The sequence below is a fragment of the Podarcis vaucheri genome, assembly GCF_965113315.1.
Source record: "Podarcis vaucheri genome assembly, chromosome: 3".
Classification (NCBI taxonomy): domain Eukaryota; kingdom Metazoa; phylum Chordata; class Lepidosauria; order Squamata; family Lacertidae; genus Podarcis; species Podarcis vaucheri.
In genome coordinates this window covers 46,254,276-46,276,633 of record NC_138761.1, presented here as the reverse complement: position 1 = coordinate 46,276,633, position 22,358 = coordinate 46,254,276, and the positions used below count along the sequence as shown (strand labels likewise).

General features: G+C 40.9%; 1 protein-coding gene across 6 annotated transcripts in view; it reads right to left on the bottom strand.

Annotated features, from left to right (window-relative positions):
• RGS7 (regulator of G protein signaling 7) overlaps positions 1-22,358 on the bottom strand; it is a 134,339-nt gene that overhangs the window by 5,987 nt on the left and 105,994 nt on the right. For all 6 annotated transcript variants that reach the window (XM_082215065.1, XM_082215068.1, XM_082215069.1 and 3 more), the window contains exons 6-16: positions 21,399-21,450; positions 14,909-14,973; positions 12,860-12,936; positions 12,676-12,757; positions 9,032-9,106; positions 7,642-7,740; positions 6,876-6,937; positions 6,569-6,679; positions 5,394-5,519; positions 4,886-5,072; positions 778-867 (exon numbers count right to left, since the gene is read on the bottom strand). In XM_082215065.1, the coding sequence (XP_082071191.1) occupies positions 778-867; positions 4,886-5,072; positions 5,394-5,519; positions 6,569-6,679; positions 6,876-6,937; positions 7,642-7,740; positions 9,032-9,106; positions 12,676-12,757; positions 12,860-12,936; positions 14,909-14,973; positions 21,399-21,450 (1,026 nt within the window). The remainder of the gene's footprint in view (positions 1-777; positions 868-4,885; positions 5,073-5,393; positions 5,520-6,568; positions 6,680-6,875; positions 6,938-7,641; positions 7,741-9,031; positions 9,107-12,675; positions 12,758-12,859; positions 12,937-14,908; positions 14,974-21,398; positions 21,451-22,358) is intronic.

The window sequence follows — 22,358 nt, the reverse complement described above, 5'->3', positions numbered from 1 at the left end:
GGGTTAAAATGCACCCCCAACGTCCCAATTCCGATTGCTTTCCCCCATCTGCTATTTAGATTTTCAAAAAAGATATACAGTTCACAATCTAATGTGTTTGGCATCGTATATAGTTTGGGGGTCTTCTAAAGCAAAACATCAATGAACATCAAAAGCCACTCCATTGATTTCGGTTGATCTAAATCATTTGTTTCCTGTCCTTATAGTATCAACATTCATTTCAATGGGGTTTACACAAGGGAGTCTCCCTATGAACATGTACTAGGTCTAGATCATACACTTTTAACAAGAATATAGCAATTGACCTAATAGGAAAAAAAGAAACAGAATTTCCTGTCAACCGAGAATAAAAGGCTTATGACGCTGCAATCCTAGCACACTTATGACTTACTTCCAAGTAAGCATGCACCGTAGGGTCTTAAATGCATTTAAGGTAAATCATTTCATAAGATATAAAAAGGTGAAAAAAAATCACTATTCTGAAATACTGTTTCTAGAGATATTTGGCCTACTTAAAAGCTATTTTCCTGATTTAGCCCTTTGGTTACTAGAGGAATTTGACAATGTGAATGTCAACATGGAATTGGTTAGTGTAACTTATTCAGTCATGCAAAAGTGCAAAACAGATATATGCCTGGATCCCTTCAGTGATGCTCAAACTTAACTTTTCACCTACCAGATATGCACCTTACCCAAGGCGAAAAAGTAGCCAATATGGTAGCAAGGAGAAACCACCACTGAAATAGTTGGAAAGACATAGACAAGATGGACCAATACCTTCTTCTTGGCCTGTAGCAGTTCCTGGTAGGCACTGGATCGTAGAAAACGAGGATATGAATCACTTTTCATCAATTTGTAAATGTGCTCCTAAAATATTTAAAGGAATATAGGAAACTTTAAATCACAACGAGATTGTTTTCGACAGGACACAGAAAAGAGATACTGCAGCTGATTGAATGCATGTCAATGTGAATAAGTTTCGTGGATGTATAAAAGCATTCCCAGTTGAATGGGAATGGTCTCATCCGCCCAGCATGGACAGAAGTGTTGTTCCAGCAAAAGACATAGGAAATATTTACTGTATGGAGTTTGATTGGCAGCTCATCCAACTTGCTCATACTGTGGCTGTTGCAACGCTGTTGCGTTGCACTTGCTGTCCAAGAGCTTCAGGAGGGCATAGGACTGAGTCGGTGCTTGGTAGCTGATTTCCTTAACATTCACTGACTGCATGAGGAAAATATATTGTGCTGCCTTATTGCTGTGTCTGGGACTATTGCTATGAGCTCTCAAGCAATGCTAGAGGAGCACAGATGGGATTAGACAAAGGAATGTCAAAAGCTCAGAATGGGTGGTTGAAATTTATTCAATGAGAGGTGATGGTTGGTAGCAGGGCTTTTTTTCCCCAGCCAGAACTCTCTGGTATTCAGTTCCAGCTCCGCTCAGGTGGGCACGGTTGCCATTAAAAGAGACCGAGGGAGGTGTTCATTGGGAGAGATCTAGATACTTTTCTGTTTGTAGATTAGGACAGACTCGCCAAGGGCAATGGGAAGAATAGGGCACTAACATGTAATTGACATGTAGTGTTTATAATAATGTGGGTATCCTTCTATAGGCTATAAACAACAGTGATCCCAATTCAGTATTCCTCTTGTTTGCTAAGTAGGGATATTGCTATTCTGGAACAACTATGGGGTAAACTCTAAACATAATCCATTGCTCTGACTTCCACATGTGGAAATGTGCCTGGAGTTCCAGCATACACATATAAGAAAGGGTTATCGTGTAGTGGATTTCCAGATGTGCAGGATGACTGAGTCACTCAGTCCATCTCAAGCATCTTTGTATCTGTATCTCCAGATCCTTAGAATGCCATTGTCAATAGCAATGGGGGGGGGATTTATGATCAAAGGCCAAGTTGTTCTGCTCAGAAAAGGATCTATGTAAATAGGTATTCTGAACTTTTGGGCATGCACCCCCCCCCCGAAAGTGCACCATTAGTGTGCATGATAGAAATAAAGATTATGGGAATAAGGATAAGGCCTTGAAGGAAAGGAGGGTTTTGAAGCGAGACCATCCATGTTTAAGGATGAAGTTTCACATGTAGTGAATACCAACAGGGAATGGGCAGATTATTGCTAGAAAAACAAGACACCCTTGGAAAGCTGAGCGTAGCGGCATTGGAGGATTGGGGATATAAAAAAGGGCAAGAGACAGGGTGGAACAAGGCAACAGAGAACTTAAAGCTAAGGGCACAGAGTCTGTGAGAGGTGAAATTGTATCTAAATAGGGATCACTTATATTTAGGCAACTCTTATCTCTAGTCAGTTGATTGCTGCAATTTTTCATTTCTAACTAAGTAGAACTACCACAGCCAGTGAACTGAATTTACTTTTTAATAAGCAAAACTGTTCATCTCAGTGCCATCAACTATCTTAACTATATGGCCTGCAAGCAAATATAGAACAATCCCTTACACCAAAAACACCTTTACAATCCCCTGCCTACCTGCCACCCACAATAAGGCCAATTAAGAATGCTTCTGTGGAAAACATGACTACAGACAGCCATCTAGTGGCATAAAAATAGTATTTGCTATGTAGATTAGAGTTCTGAAATGCATTATAGCATTCTACGTACGAAAACTGGAATTACTTCCAACCAAGAAAATATTTCTGTCTGTAAATTGTGATGAAATTAAGCAGACGTAGTAACCACCCTTATTTTTAAAAAACAACCACCACCATGTCTCAGATTCATTTCAAAGTATGAGACTCTGCTAGTTTAGCATGTAGTACTATGCATATGGGGTCGCGGGTGGCGCTGTGGGTTAAACCACAGAGCCTAAGACTTGCCGATCAGAAGATCGGCAGTTTGAATCCCCGTGACAGGGTGAGCTCCTATTGCTCGGTCCCTGCTCCTGCCAACCTAGCACTTTGAAAGCACATCAAAGTGCAAGTAGATAAATAGGTACCGCTCCGACAGGAAGGTAAATAGCGTTTCCGTGCACTGCTTTGGTTCACCAGAAGTGTCTTAGTCATGCTGGCCATATGATCCGGAAGCTGTAAGCCAGCTCCCTTGGCCTGTAAAGCAAGATGAGCGCCGCAACCCCAGAGTTGGTCACGACTGGACCTAATGGTCAGGGGTTCCTTTACCTTAACCTTTACTATGCATATGGAGTCACCTGAACTCCTTTCCAACTACACTGGAGGAACTCATGAGCAGACAGCTGCATAGCATTCAAAATGTGAGCAAAAGTGTAAACCTTACTGCAAGTCTTGTTAAATCCATTTGTTTCCAGTTCCTCTGAACAGTTCGACAGTGGAATTTGCTGCCAAGGAGTGTGGTGGAGTCTCCTACTTTGGAGGTCTTTAAGCAGAGGCTTGACAACCATATGTCAGGAGTGCTCTGATGGTGTTTCCTGCTTGGCAGGGGGTTGGACTCGATGGCCCTTGTGGTCTCTTCCAACTCTATGATTCTATGATTCTAACTCAATAGGATTTAGTCCGAGTGTGTGTGCATGTGTATCATATATGTGCGTGTATATATATAGGATTGCACCGTTAATCTTCTCCTAACTCTGGTTGTTAGGCAATCGTTGACTCTGTTAAAAAAATGCTGACATATTTTATTTATTTATTTACAGAACAATCCACAAGGGGGAGTAAGGAGAACCCAAAGCAAATGAACTGCCCGATATAGAGCCCTGCTTGACACAGGACAGACAGGAGGGGGAAATGGCATCTTTCCCTCTTCCCTGCCCCTTTACGGTCTTTGGGGTTGTTTTTTAAAGCTATTTCCCTCCCACATTTTCCAGTGGGACAGAAAATAGAGGTAAATTATCCAGGACTGACATATCCCATGCCACACAAACATCATTTTACGGTTTATGTAGGGGGAATGAAAGACTGCGGATCCTTCCCAAAGCCTTCCCCTGACCTACTGCCAGCAGGTCTACTGTGGTCTCTCCAACATCAATAAGGCAAGGGCTGCAGACATTTCTGAAGCAGCTGAGAGGGGGTGTGAGGTCAGATCTCCCCCTACAAGGTCAGACCTCTCTTTCTTTGCTCTTGGAGGAGGAGATATGATTGCAGACTCAACCAGTGAAGTATATTGTTTTGTCTGTCCTGAATCTTGTAACACTGAGCTTCATTGGATGTCAAATGTTATGAGGGAGGGAAACTTTCCTCTATCCACTTTTGCCCCATCATGTATCATTTTATACACCTGTATCATGTCCCCACTTGCCTTTCCTCTAACCAAAAGACAGCTTTCTGTTTTGTCGGTGGTGGCAATTGTGGCCTGGCACAGCCGTGAGAGAATGACTATGAGTAGCACTGACAGCCTTGGCGGGACGCAGGGTCCTCTGGGAGATCCCAGCAAAATTATATTTCAGTTCTTCCAATCTTGGCCGGTCTAGTAGGCATGGGTTTGGAGGTGGACCTGAGGGGGCCCCACTCAGGTCCATCTCCATAGCATAAATTCCAGTTGCACTGGGAAACATTTGCTCCAATTGAACGCTAAAGAGTGGGTTTTCGTGGGGAAAGCTCAGTTAAAGGAAACCACATGGGACTTTTAAACAGAGACCTGTGCCTGGAAAGAATGGGGCAAAATCTAAGTATTTATAAGCCCAGGAATATATTTAGGCTTGACTGAATTGTGCCCATTTTTAAAATCAGCAAGTGAATGAATAATTAAAGCAGACCTCATGGACCTTAAATGGTATACATCAGGTATATGGCATGTTATGTGAATACTGAACACTCTGCCAATGGTACATTTAGAAAAGTGGAAACGGACTGAAGAACCGTCCATAGTTTTCCACAGCTATACATCTCCCTAGCCAGCAGTTTCTTTGGATATATCTATATGAATGGATCCTGCTAACCTGAGCATCGCCAAATGTATGCCGCCCTGGCTCTTTTACATTCTGTGTGGTTTTGTCATAACTTTTTGAATCTACGTTAATGGCACTCGGTGCTCCGGGGGCAAGAAATTCTTGCCAGATTTCCTGCACTCTGGCAGGGACTTCCCTCATCGGTCTCTTCTTCAAATCTTCTACAGCTAACCAGAACCTGTACAGGAAAATGTGGAAACATTAGTTGTGAAGCTACATTTCAAATCCTGCTAACTAAATCTTCTAAACATGGATGCAAAGCTTCTATCCCCCCTTTTTTCCAATTTAGTGTCTTAAATGCCATTTGAACATGGGGGAAAATACCTTATGAACAAGGATGACTAATAGGATGATTTGACTGCAATTTCTGGCAAAATAATCTGGCCAGATTCTCAGGAAGGTTAAATTAGTCCTGACAGAAAGATTAGTTTCTAAGTTCTATGCTTATAATGGAACAAATCAAGAAAGGGAGAATTAATGGATGCAAAAACCTTCTTACCTTAAATTCTCTGAGCTGAATTCAGACTCCAGGAATTTGAGGAACTGCTCTCTCCCCACAGGATCTTTCAGGGCTTCATCCATGCCAAATCCCCATCGCTTTACTCTTTGCTGGTTTGGCTCTTTACTGAAAAGGGGGAAGGTTTTTCAGAGGCAAAAGGCTTCAGTTATTTTTTTTAATGGTTTCGTCAGTTTTCTATTATCCAAGACAGCATTTTACAGCAAATTGTGAGAGATTAGTCTAGGGACTGTTACAAACATTTCTCCCCCTTCATCCCCCCATCATTTCCATCTAGAAAAGCAGGGATACACCCTCAGAAATGAGTGTTTGTTGCTGGGTTTATTTTGGGGAAAGGTGATGCATGCCATGTGAAGTAGCCCTAAAGGGTAACTAGGCTTGAAGCTAATTTAATGATGTGTAAAAAGCAGTAAACACCCCCCAAGACTGCAACTGTAGAGCAGGCTGGTGACTAATGATCTTTTTCTGAAGATAAAAATAGTGACGGTTCATGAAGAGAGGCGGTTCATGAAGTAGAATCAGCTCAGCTTCTTGACCTAGCAAAGTGCTCAAGTGTGCTGCTTTCAGTTCCACTGTTTCTGTGCTTCGTTACCAGTACAGTGGTACCTCGGGTTAAGCACTTAATTCATTCCAGAGGTACTTTCTTAACCTGAAACTGTTCTTAACCTGAAGCACCACTTTAGCTAATGGGGCCTCCTGCTGCTGCCATGCCGTCGGAGAACGATTTCTGTTCTCATCCTGAAGCAAAGTTCTTAACCCGAGGTACTATTTCTGGGTTAGCGGAGTCTGTAACCTGACGCATATGTAACCCGAGGTACCACTGTACATTTGTATGGATGGAGATTGTTCCATGGAAGCTGCAATATTTTTAGGATCTGCCCATGACTCCTCTCCCAGGCCATCTTTTCCCATTTCTTGCTTCAGAGACTTCCTTTTTGTGTTATGTGACTGCCCTGTGTTTAGCAAGCACTGATGTCCAAACCCTAACCCTTGATTTCTCCTTCATCAGGGGTAGGGGAAGCTGAATAGGGATTCAACTTGAAAAATATTATTTCCCCATCTCTGTTAGGAAACTGACTTTTTTTTTAAGCAAGCCTAGCTGCAGAAGAACAGTTTACCTGAAAATAAGGCCTAGGTCCAGATCACATACAACATACCTTACTTCTGCTTCCCAGAAAGAAGTATCATCTGACAACCAAGGATTAGATGGGTCGGGTGGTGTCAGAAATGGGTCGTATTCCACATACTGCTCAGTATAAGACAATAAACTAGAAAAACAAAAACAACCTGACATTTTCACAACAGAATTGTTACTATTACTGCTAATACCTTGTTTGCATAGGGCAACTTACTCTCTGTCATTTTGTTTTATTTTTTAGAATATTATAACGCCTCCCAGCACTCTTACGTCAATACAACCTAATGCCTGCTAAAGAACTTGGTAGAATTGAAGGTAATACATACCTTTCCGCAACTTTTGACATTTTTAACCGGTGTCTATCTAGCTGTATTTGCCAATACTTTATCTACAAAATGCAAAAACAGAAGACCAAGGTAAGAGGATAATTGCTCAGTTGTCTTTGTCAGGTGTGAGTAAGTAGAATTTCATTTGGAATCTAAGATAAATTGGGAATCTGCATATGCTCTGGGCCCTTGTGTGTAGCATTGACCCCCCCCCCCCGCTGCCCATCAGGACTCTCCTTGCAACTGGGCAGGCAAAGATGCCTCGCTTCCAGTTTATGAATGTTCAAGCTTAAGTCTGCACACACATGGATTCACGGCTTCTCTAAATTCCACAGATTCTTATGTAAGTGATAGGCAGCAGATTCCTATAAGCAATTGATAATATTCTTTGAAAATAATAATGATTGCTATGTATTTTAGGGAAACACCCTTTTAATACTAAGCAGGAAAATACATTGGGGTTTGATGTGATACAATGTCATTCTCAAGGACTTACTTCCCTCTTGCTCCCATACATGTCCCCTTCCAATGACCCCCCTCATTGCAGGCCCCTGTCCTGCATGCACAAATCTATGCTCATGTACACAGTTCTGTTCGCTTATGCAGTTCTGTGCATCGAGCACAAACTTCATTGCCCTCTGGATCTGTTCACCTTAGCTCTGATTCATGTCAGAACTGAATCCCCATATACTGTAATGGAAAGCAATATGTGGTCCACCTCTGGTGAATTTAAAGAGACCTCGTTTAAAATAAGGGCGCAGCAAACCTCTTGTTGCAATTCCTCTTCTGTGGGTGGTTTAGTTTCTGGCGCTGGTGTGTGTGTAGGGCTGTGACTTCGAATGTCATTCTGTAATCCGTAAACAGACTATATGTAAACACAGAAAGAGAGAAGTTGGTATGTTGGTGCTGCTTTGGTAGGCATAAATGGACTAATTATGCACAAACGTATACAAAACATTTAGTGCATTCATTTTACAAGGACCCATTTCAATATTTTAAATTGCCACGCCACGCATGAACTTGTGACATGGTAGGATAATGAGGTTATGCAGATGACCAACCGACTCTCTGCTGAGCTCTCTCACAATGATATAGCTTGATCTTCTATATTATTCTGCCGAGTGCTAAGGGGGACTTTATCACATATAATAGGAAGCTGCCTTATAAGAAGTTAGACCATTGGTCTCTCCAGCTCATAATTGTCTACACTGTGACTCTCCAGCGTTTCAGAAAGTCTTTCCCACTCCTTCCTTGAGATGTCAGGAACAGAACCAGGACCTCTCCTTTCTTTTGTTTTGTAAATAACTTAAAAAATTAATTTTGCATGTACAAAATATAGTATATTTCACATACACTCACACACACACACACACACACACACACACATTACATTGACAAAGAAAATAAATAATAAGATTATTAAAAATAGATAAACTAATGGATACTGATGGAGAGCATATTTATACAGTAGAAAATATAGAATTTTGAGGAGGGAGAGGAGAGAGGAAGCTGTGACATAATGAATGAATCAATCAATTTCTTTTAAATGTTGGTTGCAGATTTAAATTGTGCTAATCATCATTAACATATTTAATAACCTATACTGAATTGCAAAAATTGTTTGTTTTGCTTTTTCCTCTGGCCACTCTAATAAGGCAATCACCCACACTTTCTTATACCAGGATATAAGGTTTTCGCCAGTGGAGTCCACCACTGCAGAATAAATATTACCCTATCCTTTGTCAGCAGGACAGAGAGTTGTCACCGGTCAAATAACATGCTCAAAACCACACCACTACAGCTGTTCTTAATGAGAGTAGGGCAGTATATGTTTACCACTTTGAACACCTTGGCAAGTATTTGCTCTATATTACAGTTAAAGGGGTTCAGTTGGCTAAACGATTATCTACACCTAGCAGGTATTTATTACATCTCATGGGGGTGGGCAAAACCATACTTTTCATGCAATAACAGAAATCCAGGGGAAAGAATCATGCCATAAGAATCCTTGCTATTTTGTTAAAATAAGAGTTTAGAGTTACTTTCATTTTAGAAATAGCTTCCTGGCACTATATATGCCCAGAAATATTAAAATGAGTTTTTTCATTATAAGGAAACGAACAAATGGTAAATGGTAACCAGAGACTAGGACATACCTTTCGTGTTTTGTGAGGATTTTTCATTCTAGAAGACTTTTTAATGTCTACTTCAGTAGTATTTACACATCCAGGCTAAAAGAAAAACACAAAATCAATATGTAAATGTGATGGCTTCATATATAGCTAATTAATTTGGCTTTGAGTTAAGGAGGGTTGGCTTCATTTATCAGCTCACTGCTCCAGTCCAAATTAACCACTGCTGTCGCTTGGGCTGACTAGATTCTAGAAATCTGAGATATCATTTTTTTTAAAAAAAAAATCACTTACACTGTAGGACAATAAGTTAAGATTTATTAGCTAAGCACTATAATCAAATTGTGAAAACACACACACACCAGCCAATCATTCTTGGCTCAACCTCTAACCATGAATAATAATAATAATAATAATAATAATAATAATAATAATAATAATAATAAATCCTTCTAGTTGCAATTGCTGATCTTTCACAGGAAAATCTCTCATACTAATTGAGATACATTGTGGGACAATTAAATACCCTGGGCACTTTCTTATTTTAGGCTAGTGCCTCCTTTACCATAATAGTTAAGTGTTAAGGGGCAATTAAAACCAGCTGGTCTTCCTTCTGCATGTCTTCTTCAAGCACACCATGCTAGTTTTTGTTAACAATGGCCCTTGGTATATATCACTGCCTTCCCTGATCTTTTCCTGCCTGACTACCCAAGGTTCTTCAGTCTACAGCAGCCTTCACCAACGTGGTGCCCTCCAGCTGTTTAGGCGTACTACTCCCTTCAAAGCCAGCCAGTATGGCTGGGTTGGCTGGTGCAGATGGGAACTGTAGTCTAAAGACATCAGGTTGGCCAAAGGCTAATACAGAGAGACAATGATGTTTTAATCTGGAACCCTTTATATGTAAAGGATGTGTTTTACCGCTGAACTATCAAAGATGGGGATCCTCTCACCTTGGGTGTAACATGCAATGCAGCCATATCCACAAATGATTCAAACAATATTCTCTCAAGACTGTGGGTTGGTGAGGCAGGACCATACAGATCACGCACACTTTTTAGCTCTGTCAGACTTTATGGTTAAATGTGGTTAGAGAGCATGGGCATTCATGCTTTTTCACCATCCAGATGGAGGGTCTGCTTAGCTAGATTAGGAAGTGTCCTCAAAGGAACTTTGGACACTCTCTGTCTTCCAAGAACTTCAGAAGACAGTCCTCCCCCCCCCCCGCCCGCCCCCACACTTCTTCTTGGTAACTATGGGCTTTTTTTGGTAAAACTTGCATGGGAAGTTAAATAGAGCGAACTTGATCAATGTGAGAAAGCTGACATGAAATGACATGAAAGCAGCCTGTTCTGCTTTGAAGTCATCCCTTCTTTCTTAAAAGCATTTGAACTCCCAATATAACATAATCCAATAATTCTTCCATCATCAGAACAAAATGGTCAATTAATGGCTGACCCATGTCTATTTGACTTTGTCACTCTCCTTCAACAAATTGTGCTTGTTTGTTTGTTTCTTATTATACTGCCCTATACCCACAGGTCTCAAGGCAGTTCACAAGATAAAATCACAATAATAAAATACCTAATAAAAAATAAAACAAAAACAATCCAATAATCTTGTTTCTTGAAGCAGATTTATTTATTTATTTATTTATTTATTTATTTATTTATTTTTGAGGCTAATAGCCCACCTTTTCTTTGTTGTTGAAACCAAGGTGGCATATAACTGACATTTACCCAGGGTATGCAGAAATCAAGATACCTGACATTATGTGATACACTCTGTTTGCCATCACAGAAAGCAGCCAAGTTAAAAAAATGTAGTGTTTTGGAAAATAAGGGTTAATGCATGGTTTTAGCTTTTTAACTGCACTGTAATTTGCTTTTATGGGGAAAAACTTTATTAGGATTAGCACATCTTCCTGGACTGCTGCCATCTCACTCATTCTAATTGGGCTTGCCAGTCTTGCAAGATGAATGCAAATTGTGGGAAACAGATGCTGTGGATAAACTAAGTTGACTTGATGTTTCATTACTGCTAATAAAATTAAAAACCTGTTAGAATTGAAAAATGTCATAAAATGGCCTGTAAAATCTCTAAACCTATATTGACTTCTATTTCAGGTTCACCCAGTCCAAGGCATACCTCAAACAAGGCACACCTCCTTTCCTTCTGGAGCCTTCTTTTTGATTTTTATATCAAATTTCTGTTCACTAGCATGAATGTACCCTTTATATATGTTCTAGAAACAAGCTAAATTTGTACTGCTGTTCTTAAAATGGATTTGAGACATTTTTGGAGATAATGTGCTAAAACGTGCGTTCTGCATGCTAGCTCAGATGATTCCTGAAGATCATGTGCTTGTTTGCAGGGACATTATACAGAAGTGTGGTTTTAAATCTTTCTGATCTACCCTTTCATGGATTTTCTTTACTGTGTGACCTGTGTAAAACAAAAAGCAGACCCTGGCTGGGGCCTGGTTGCTGTCTGTGAGCAAAGGGGGCATTTCAGGAGCCCAGCTTCCACTTACACAAGGTTTTGAACTTGCCAAATGGGCACAGGCAAACTGTCTGACCATGAATCTCCACACCTTATTGTTGATGCGCATCTTATTTCTGACGCAAATTCTCATGAAATGATTCCAGTTCTTGCCATTAAAGATCAAGGCCATTATACCTTTCCTCCATGCCATACAGATTTGATTTGCCTGCATGCACTTAAAAGCATGGGGCTCATTATTGTTCACTAAGATAGCACCTTCAAACACTCCTAATGCATCACAATTGTTTTATTTATCCTGTGAGGCAGGTTAGAGATAACAAATTTCCACCCGTGTCACTTCTGCAGGGTATTTCTTTGGTCTAATTTCCCACCCTTTGGGCTCTTCGCCAAGCTCAGAAAACACTGCTCTGTTCTGATGCTCTCATAAACTCCACTCACCATCTGTGGCAGCTTCCTGCTTCATGTACTTCTCTTAATACACCCCAAACAAATTCTTCTCACCAAAATATTCAATGACATGAAGATTTTTATATATGAAAAATTACAAAAAGTTAAATGTTCACAAGCATAGTCATTTAACTTTATATCCATGAAGATATAAAGTCCCTCTGTAAATGGCCATTGTTCCTTGGTAAAGGGCAGTGTGAAAATAGTCTAAATTTAAGTTAGGAACAGGGGTGTGAAAAACATCCCAGGCAATTTCCACAAATCTTGTTTTCCTCACCTAAATGTGACATCACATATCCACAAAAGTGAAAATGTAGTTTTTATACTGGAAACTGTTAGATTCCTGGCTGCTTTAGATGCTACAATTATTATTTTTTTTGCTGACCCCAGTTGTGAGGAAATTTAAAGAGTAAAAGAGGACACTGTGATTCATGACCTAACAAACCATCTATAATCTCATGGACATATTTTTACACCCCAATGATCTCAGAAGTTCTTACCAGCTGGAAAGTGAGAACTCACAGCTAACCAATAACATGCCATGTTTGTGCATAAGAATGAGTATGTGAGACTAGATCAAGCAGCTCGCTAAGCAAAAAGTATAATGTCTGAACTAGCAAAGTCAGCAAAAAACAAATAAACAAGGAAGAAATAACATTCCTCCAAATCCTAGACAGATGTTGATGCTCCACCTTACAAGTATCCATTTGTTTACATACCACTGGCCGGTGTACATCCCAAAATGCTCTCTCTTGGCTATCGAGGATTTTCCTCTCTATCTTGTCCCTTTTCTTGTCCACTCTGTTGATGGTGAGGTAGATATGTAACACAAAGAATGTAAATTGAAATACCTCTTAAGATGGTGGGTGACAAATCCAGCAACAAAACGTCAGTGGAACTCACTTTGCTTGTGCTTCTGCTTGCATAAAAATAAACTCCCATTTCCGTGCAAATGCTCGCTGTAACCTGGCCAAGCTCTCCTGAAAACATACCACATATTAGCAAGTTCCTCGGGTAGCCTTTTAAAGACTTTCTATAGGATTTTCAGGCGGACTGTTCCACAGGGCAGCCGGCTCTAGCTGAGACATTGTCACTCATCCACTCTGTGAGTCCCTGCCGTGTTGTGCGCAAGCTACTGGATATACTGGCGGTGATGGGTGTGTGCAATTCTTATTAGATGCCTCTTCTAATGATTGTAGGAGAAAGATCCTGGGGAGAGATCTTTGGGGAGCATGAAATGTTCCTAAGATAAATTTTTCTGAGCAGTTTTCTTCCTTGTTTAAGTACACATCCGAAACATCCTAATTCCCCTCTGATTTTACAGGATTTCCTGTTAATGGGGAAAGATGCAATATCAAGGGCAATATCCAGAGACTCTTATATCCTCCATTCCCCTGGCATTGCTTTGCAGCCCAGAGCTTTCACTTCCACAGAACTGGATGGGAAAGCTCTCAATGTGCACTGCAGCCTCCATGCTGACAATGGATAGCTGGGTCACAAGACAAGTTTCTAGGTGGCTTTCCCCCATAGGTCAGTCCTACATCTAAAAGTTGTAACATAAATAAATGTTGAAATTCATATGCTGATCTATTTCCAAGAAAGACTCAGCACTTCTGTCCTGTTTTAGAAGTAAATTGTAGATAAATGAGCCTTACATGTTTAGATCCAGGCATAACTGCTGGGGGAACTTGTAAAATTAAAAGTGTAGCGCAGAAGGTGAGCCTGAGATGTTCAGGATGCAGCACTGTAGCTACAAGCAGGCTCTTCTCCTGGAGCTGAAAGTAGAATTGGGCCTGTACACGTTAGCAGCAATCCTACACACAATTACTGGGAAGGAAGCACTACTTAACATGGTGGGGCTTACTTCTGAGTAAAACATGCATAGGATTGTGCTGCAAGCCTCCGGTGAGCTTTCATATTGGGGCTAATGAAAAGGAATCTTGTCTATGAAATGGTATTAAAAATCTAGCCTGAAGTGTAGTTGCTCTCACAGGAGAATACGGTGGAACCTCGATTTTCAAATATCTCGGGTGCTGAATGTTTTGGAAGCCGAACGCTGAAAACCCAGAAGTGAATGCTTCAATTTTTAAACATTTTTCGGAACTCAAACGGCTTCTGAGGCGCATTTCTCTTTTCCCCCCATTAAAATTGCTGACAGCCCTTTGATTTTCGGTTTTCAAACGTTTTGGAAGTCGAACGGTCTTCCGAAACAGATTACGTTCGAAAACCGAGGTTCCACTGTACTAAGAAAGGGTCCTTTTAGTATTTAGCTTTGCGGAATAGTAAAAAAAAAAAATACTGTCTGTAGTGAGGATACTTAAAAAATAATAATTATATGATCAATATAATTTTATAAAAATATGAGCAGTGAATATTTACATAGGGGAAAAAAACCACAATCATGTATTGTTTGAAGTAAGGTGCATTTTTCACCCCCAGTTCATATACAGGTTGGCATTAAGCCAACGTGTACATCGGCTTTCCAACCTGTGTACCTACAAACCAATTCACCCTCCACTTTAAACAATACTTTAAGTGAACCTAATTCTGTCTTGTGATGCAGCTTTTTGATTCAGGATCAACACAGACCAGCCTGGGGATCTACTGCATGTACAACTGAAAGCCTTGTATATATTGCTGAACTTGTAGCCTCTAAGAGACCTAGACTATAACAACTCTGTGGAAGCTCAGATTAAATCATCTCTGTTTTTGTCACACTCCTATCTTTAATGTAATGCTGCAGATTTTGCAGTTCTCTGCAGGATTTTCAAAACACTAAAGTACCACTGAAGTACCTGTATGTGGGTTACAGTTCCTGAACCTGTTTTTTTTAGGAGCGGGTAAAAAAATCACTGACGATAACAGTGCTGTGTTGTCTTGTTCCCTGCACACACTACTAAGTTTCAGAGTCTCATTTATCTGACAGTTCCAGGAAAGGCCCCAGGTACTTACTGCTTCATAGTCTGCTAGCTCAAGCCGTGCTTTGTTTTGCATTGTTCGCTTGCAGAGGTAAACCGCTGGAACACAAAAAATAATCAATCATTTCTTGCTATCTAAAACCCCAGACATCAAGATCTAAAGGCTTAATATGCTTTCCATTCAACCAGAGGTTCCTGAGCATTGTGTCTCCATCCTATGTTTCAGTTTCAAAGGTTAGGGTTTATCCAAACAGGGCTATTTTTCACTATACAGCTGCAAATAAAATGTTTGAAGTGTGTTTGAAGTGCAGTATACAATGTGACACTAGATGGCGATGGTGAGCCTTATGGAAAATTCAATGTATTTTTAAAAAACGCTTTTTAAAGAGTATTTTCAGAACGGTTTTTATGTGTGTGTAGATTCCACCTAAGATATAGTGGATGTCAAAAGTAATGATTCAGTGATTTCTACAGCTGTGCATGATTATGATGAGAGTAAATGATTGAGAAGTTTTTAGAATTTTAATTCTTTTTATTGACTTTGCTTTCTGCCATTTAATCAAGAGAAAATGCCCCTCTCCTGAACAATGGAACCTATGGACTGTGGCCTGGATTGGCACTGTGGAGTTATTAATTATGTTGGAGCACCATATATGAAAGGGAGAAAGAAAAGCTAACACATTTACCACACCTTGGCCACCTTCATTGTAAGTGCAAGAAATAATGAATTCCTTGTGATAGCATAATAAATGCAAGTGCTTGCAGGTGCTAATCTTCAGCCCCTATCCCTTCAGAGCACATCCTTTTGGTGTCACAAATTCCTCCAAACAGTTAAGGGCCTCTAAATGAATAAAAGAGTCCATCTGTTTCACAGTTCTCCATTTGGGATATACACCAGTCAATGTAAAAGTGCCAAGTGACCTTCAGACAGGGTCAAAGCATTCAAAATATATTGGTCCATGTGCTATCCAGACCACAGCCCCTTTCAGTAGTTAAATGGGCAGGGGAAGCAGGGAGCAAGATCGTGGATGCCTAACCTCTAAGCAGCTGAATATATAGGGCCTCTTCTCAGATCTTGCAATGAACATGGCACAAATCTTTTCCTGCTGTATGCCACCTTGAGTGGGGTTTTAACTGTGGAGAGATTTCACAAGAGGAGCAAAAGACTCCTTCTTGGCTGTCGGAGCAGTCCAGCCAAGGAAGGTGCCGTTTGGCACAGAGGCTGGGCGGGCACCTGCCAAAAGGCACTTGTGGGTAGAAGCAACAAGGTATCCTTTTGAGGACGTTCTGTGCAGGCTGATCCCAGCCTTGTGTTCCTCCTGCTGATCTCCTCCAAATGGGCACCAAGATGTCCCCCTTGAGTCTGTTAGGAGCATCTCATGCCTTTGCTAGATGAACAGAATCTGGGACAGAAAAGGGGGGGAAGGGTTCACCCCAAATCACTCTCCTTGCTTCTTTTCTGCACACAAATTTGCCTTCCGTTGCTCTGCGTTCAACTTCCTGGGCTTCGGGAAGGAAGCACGAGACTCTTACAGAATCCTGCAGTCCTCCTGCCTCCTTCCCTAAGCCGGAAAGCACTTGGGGAAGGAGGCAAGAGGGCTCTCAGACCCTGCCACAGTACCACGCTTCCCTCCTGAAGCTGGGCAGAAGCTTCCTAGGCTTTGGGAAGGAGGCACGAAGCTCTGATTTGTGGGGGGGAAGGTGCCGGTACTGTGTACCGGCATGTACCACCAGCAAAAGCACTGATTTAAGTACCAGGGAAAATAATAATATCAGAGTGGTAATATTTGTCTTCTCATTTCCTTTCAGCACACACTACCTGCAGTGATGAAGGCCATATTCCTCAGAATACCAGTTGTTGGGAATCACAAGTGGGGAAAGCCGCCCAGAGCAGCTGGGGCAACCCAGTCAGATGGGCGGCATACAAATATTGTTATTGTTATTGTTGTTGTTATTAGGCATTCATATCCATGCCCTGTTTGTGGGTTTCGTGTGGGCATTTGTGAGAACAGACTACTGGACTGGATGAGTCTTTGGCCTGGCCATTCAGGGGTCTTCTTGTTTTCTCATGCCGCTGCAGTCCTCTGATACAGCCCCGTTGTGTTTATAGGTTTTCAAAATCAAAATGTTATCCAGATCGCAAGCAGAATCTGCTTCCTTTGATTCTGGTGGAAGCAGAATGGTAGGTCCCTTATTCTCAAAACCTCATTCAAAACGCTCAAGGGGGTTCTGTGCTCACTGGAATAAAAATAAATGGATTCTCCTTAAGTGCCAGATGATGTTTTAATTTTGAAAAGCAGCCAGCACATATGGGCTGCATCAAAGGACTGCGCCCACAGTGTGAGTGTGTGTGTGTGTGTGTTCAGTGGAAAGAGAAAGCCAATACAAATGTCATCATTTTCTTTGCGATAATAATTTATTTGGGAATTTAAATAAGTAATGCATGGCCCCAAGGTGTGGTGCACAGGTATACATTTCTTTCTACACTGAGGAATGGATGGATGCAGGAGTGAGGGCAATACCTGGACATAAACAAGTGGAGGTACATTTGGCTCCCCCTGATCTGCCCCCTTTTTGCACAAATAGACTGGGTTAGCTCCTTTAACAAGCAGGATTACCCTATTTCCCTCCATGCATGGTAGATTGCTTTGAAGGTGCTCACACATACAGCAGCTGTTCTGTGTACTCTAGATTCCTCCTGTATGGGTAATGTACATGCTACATTGGGGCACCCCATTAAAATGATCACACAGGGTTGCAGTGGATTATAAATTTCTCTGTTAAGGGGAATCCCTCCACATGACCATATGCAAGGGAGATTCTTGGTCCTTCCTTTCCTAGCAGCAGATTACAAATTTGCTCCAATATAACAGTCCCCTTTCAGGGGTTTTTTTGGGGAAATGTTTAAGGTTCCTCACGCCTCCTCTGTCAGCAGCTTAATTGTACCTCACTGGAAATCCCATATGTTTTTGTTTTTGGTCAGGAGAGACCAGATAATTATGAGGTTTCAAACTAGAAACAAGCAAGTGGACTAATTATACTTTGCATACTTTTATTTAGTAGGAAACCCACAGATTTCCATATATTTAGCTCTGTTGCAACAACTGACTCAGCTAAACTGCACTTAAACAGCACCGACTTTTGAAGTTTTAAGTAGCTGTTAAGTTTTACAGTTTGTATTTTTAAAACTTTGCGCTGTTTGTATTTTTGTTCTGCTTTTGCCAAGTAAAGCAGCCTAAAAATATTTCAAATATTATTATTATTATTATTATTATTATTATTAAATGGGAAATAATTTACTAACTTTTTTGTCTATCTGACAAGCGTTTAAAATGTCATTTACTTTATTTAATATATTTATATTTCATGTTATTAAAACAAAACACCAAGGAAGCTTCAAATGTACATTGTATGGTCAGAAGGTATCTCCTCCTGGTTACAGCTATCTGTGTTTATGCCCAAACCAGCCGGCAAACTTTACACCTCTCACTTTGAAAACCAAGTCCTCATGCAAATGTGCTCACAGCTTTGATATTCAATACCACTGTTTCACATTCTCAATGTTCTAAAATGGCTACTGACCAGAAAAATCACTAGCCAGAAGAAAATCAAAACCAAACTCTAGCTGCTTGGAGGTGGTGGTGGGGAGGGGCTTAATACGAAGCCTGATGCATCTTGGGATAAACTTCTTTAGGGGAATGTTTTAAATAGCACATCTCACCAAGTATATAAACCACGATAGCAAAAGTGTTACTACAGCAGTTTGAATACTTTGTGAGAATTGTTCCTTACATTTTAAGTAGGATTATTCTGAAATTATTCTGAAATATTCCAGAGGATTATTCTGAAACGTGCTTTTGGGGGTGAATTCTGAAAAGACAAGGAAATCCTATCCTAGTGTTATGAATTTCTCTCTAAATACACAGCCTATCGTTTCCTACACACCACAAATAACCAGACTGCATCATTCTATAATACATTCAAACTTAAAACTATGCAAGAATTTCAAAGATTTATTATGGCCTAAGTCTTTGTGAACTAAATTCCAGTTATCAAATAAAGGGACTGTGGGTAGTTCATGAAAGCTCATACATGAATTGGCCTTTAAGGTCATGAGACTCTATTGAAAGAGACCAACTACTCCTCTGGGAATTTAGCAGGTGAAGTTTTTCCTGACATAGAGATAAAGTGGGGGAGTCAGTTGCTATTGTTAAAAGCACAGGAACAAGACCTATAATAAACTGGTACCCTCATGATGGCAAACAGGGGCAGATATAGAACGAGTGTAAACTGCGTAGTCTGAAAAGCTAACTTTCTTCAGTGACCAGGTGGTATGTTTTGAGTATGCACACTGGTGCATTGCACACTCTTGTGAATGTTGTTAGGAGACCCCCTCTTCACCTCACAGAGCTGCCATTCTCTTAAGTCCCTGAGAAGAGGGATTGATTGTTAAACCACTCTGAGAATTGCAGCTCTGTGAGGTAAACAGAGGTCTCCTAACAAGACTCAACACTCTTAACAAACTACAGTTCCCAGGATTATTTCAGAAAAGCCATGATTGGCATGATACTGCTTTAAATAGTGCAGATGGGGCCTCAGTTGGACTGCATCTGATGCTGAAGCTATGAGATAATCTGCCTTCTGAAAAGGTGATCTGGCACAAAAGTACTAATACAACTTTAGCTTTACGGCAGGGATAGGCTACACCTTCCACCATTCCTCACTGTTGACTATGCTGACACAGCTGATGAGACTTTGAGTTCAACAACTTATTGAGGGCCATAGGTTTTCTATTTCTGCTTTGGAATGAAAAACTATTTGTTTAGCTGAGCTTCAGTCCCGGGACTTTGCATTTCACAGCTGAGCTGTGCGAACCTGAGATAGGCACGGAAAAATTTCAATAACCCCTTAAATTTAAGCGCCCAGGTCATAGGCAAGAACAAACTTCTAACGTCCAAAAATAATGTTGACAACCTGGTGAACATATCATTTTTAAGTGCGCCAAAGCCAAACTTCTTTATTTAAAAAGTTGATTCCTTGTTTCCATCTACCTTTCAAATTTCCACTCAGTCACTATGCACACACTTTGTCAATTCTGCAGTATTAATTTTAAGACTATAACCAAAACCACTTGCTCCTTTCATGCCATGTATATAGTCCAGAAAATTATAAGTGAAGCAGGAAAGAACAATGGGGCAACAATCCAACACAATAATAGATTGGGCACAGTACAACACAATAAATATCCATAGCCAGGGTTGTTGTTTTTTGACAGTGCCTATTTACATTTATATATTCATTTTGTGGAATGAATAAGGTGCTTCATTTTGAAATGTGTTGAATGTGTTTCAAATTTAATGTTAAGTTTAATTTTTAAGCCCTGCATGCATAATACATGGCATAAATATCAAAAAGGAACGTAACCTTATGTCAAAGAGAAATGTAATGGACCACTTAACAGTGAACTTCTCGAACTCTTGCTGTCTTTCACAAGAATACTACAAGAGGTCACCTAATGATCCCCTATGCTTTGCTTATGGGGCAGAGATTGAAATAAAAGTACATCTAAGTAACATTTTACATCAGGCATAAGCAAACTCCAGCCCTGCAGAATTTTTGGTCTACAATTCCCATCATCCATGGCTAACAGGACCAGTGGTCAGGGATGATGGGAAATGTGGTCCCAAACATCTGGAGGGCCGGAGTTTGCCTATACCTGTTTTACACCTAATGTATGTTAGAAAGATATTAGCAAAATGTGGTCATGGGATGGTGGTCATGCACAGATTCACATCTCTGTGACCTAGTCTGAATTAGTTCTTAGCTTTGGGCATTCTTAAGTTGATGGCTCGCTGTTGTTTCAACCAAATACAAATGTCAAATTCACTACCGGTGAACAGTGTCAGCTTTGGGCTTTGGAGAACCCTTGGCCAAGATGCTTTGAGTGGGTCCACCTCCTCCTTCCTGTTGCCACCACTGTCAGTTCACAAATCAATCTCAGTCTGGGACAAAACTGTACAACCATCCAAAGGGAGAGCAGAAGGCAAATGGAAAATGCAGCTTCATCTTCTCCTCTCTCTTGTTGCTGCTTGTGTGCTCAGGATAGCTGAACAGTGACCAGGCAGTAACAGCAAGACAGAGGAGGAGCAAAGCACCAGGCTGATCTAGGGGTTAGCCGTAGGACCCTTTCTGGGGAGTGGGCCTTGGGTGGTGCCCAACAATGCCTACATCTGGTGCCAACCCTGCCTTTGAATTAGTTTCTGAGTCAGCACATTTACAAAGTGGCAAAAATAATGCTATTTTTGTATTCCCATGTTGTGTGCAGATTTGACCTCTGCCTTAGTAAACTTTGTAAACCAAAGCCAATCTTGAGCTCAGCATTAGCAGTTCTTGACCTGGGTTTGAAAAGTAAAGCCAGGAGTGGTTTAGTGAAAAAGACGGATTAAATGCAAAAGACGATTATGAGACTTTCATCCATACAATGCAAGACTCCGGAGTGAAAGAGAAGAGAGATCCACACTGACCATAATCTGTGTTTTCCGGCTCCCAACAATTGGATGGCCAAAAATAGGGTGTCTGCAAAATAAAACAAAAATGGAAGAATGTAGGAATTTACCGTATTTTTCGCTCTATAACACGCACCCAACCATAACATGCACGTAGTTTTTAGAGGAGGAAAACAAGAAAAAAAATATTCTAAATGAAACAGTGGATGTATGATTTTTGTGGTTCATGCTGTGGCCACAGACATGTGATCTGACAGTGAGTTTGGAGTAGCCCAATGCAAAAATCCTGAGGATCCATGTGGATCCATGCTTTGTAACCACGTTTTTGCACCACTGTGACCCTAGGCAACAGTGGGTGCGTGATTTTTTTGGTGCAGGCTGTAGCCATGGACATGTAATGTGATCTGATGGTGAATTTGGGGTGACCCAATGCAAAAATCCTGAGGATCCATGTGGATCCGTGCTTTGTCACCACGTTTTAAATGGGGAGGGAAGGAAAGCAAAAGTCCCCCCCTCCAAGCCAGACAGGATATACGAAGTATGATTTCTTTTTTATTTACGGTATTATTTTTTTTGGCCACCTCTGTCACTGCAACCTTTGCTCTGTGCTTGCACACTTTTGGGCAATAGGGCATGTAACACACTTTTTTTCATCTGCCAAGATAGTTGATATACAGCATATAAATCCAGAGATTTCCATGTCTCACTCTGCAATCTAGCCTGCTGTTACTTACGAGCAGGGAAGCAGGGTTTCTCTTCCAAACAAGCATACTGTCTCCCTCCAGCAGTACATTGCTTGGAGAAGCTGTAATTTGGAGGGGGCCTGGGGGCAGGGCTCTCTGCTTTTGGAAAAGAAATGAGAAACCTACCATTGTAAAGCAAAAGTCGTTCCCCCCCCCCACCACCCAAGCCAGCCCTCTCTCTCTCTCTCTCTCTCCCACCTGCATGCTTTTGGCTACCTGCGAGTCCCTAGAGCAC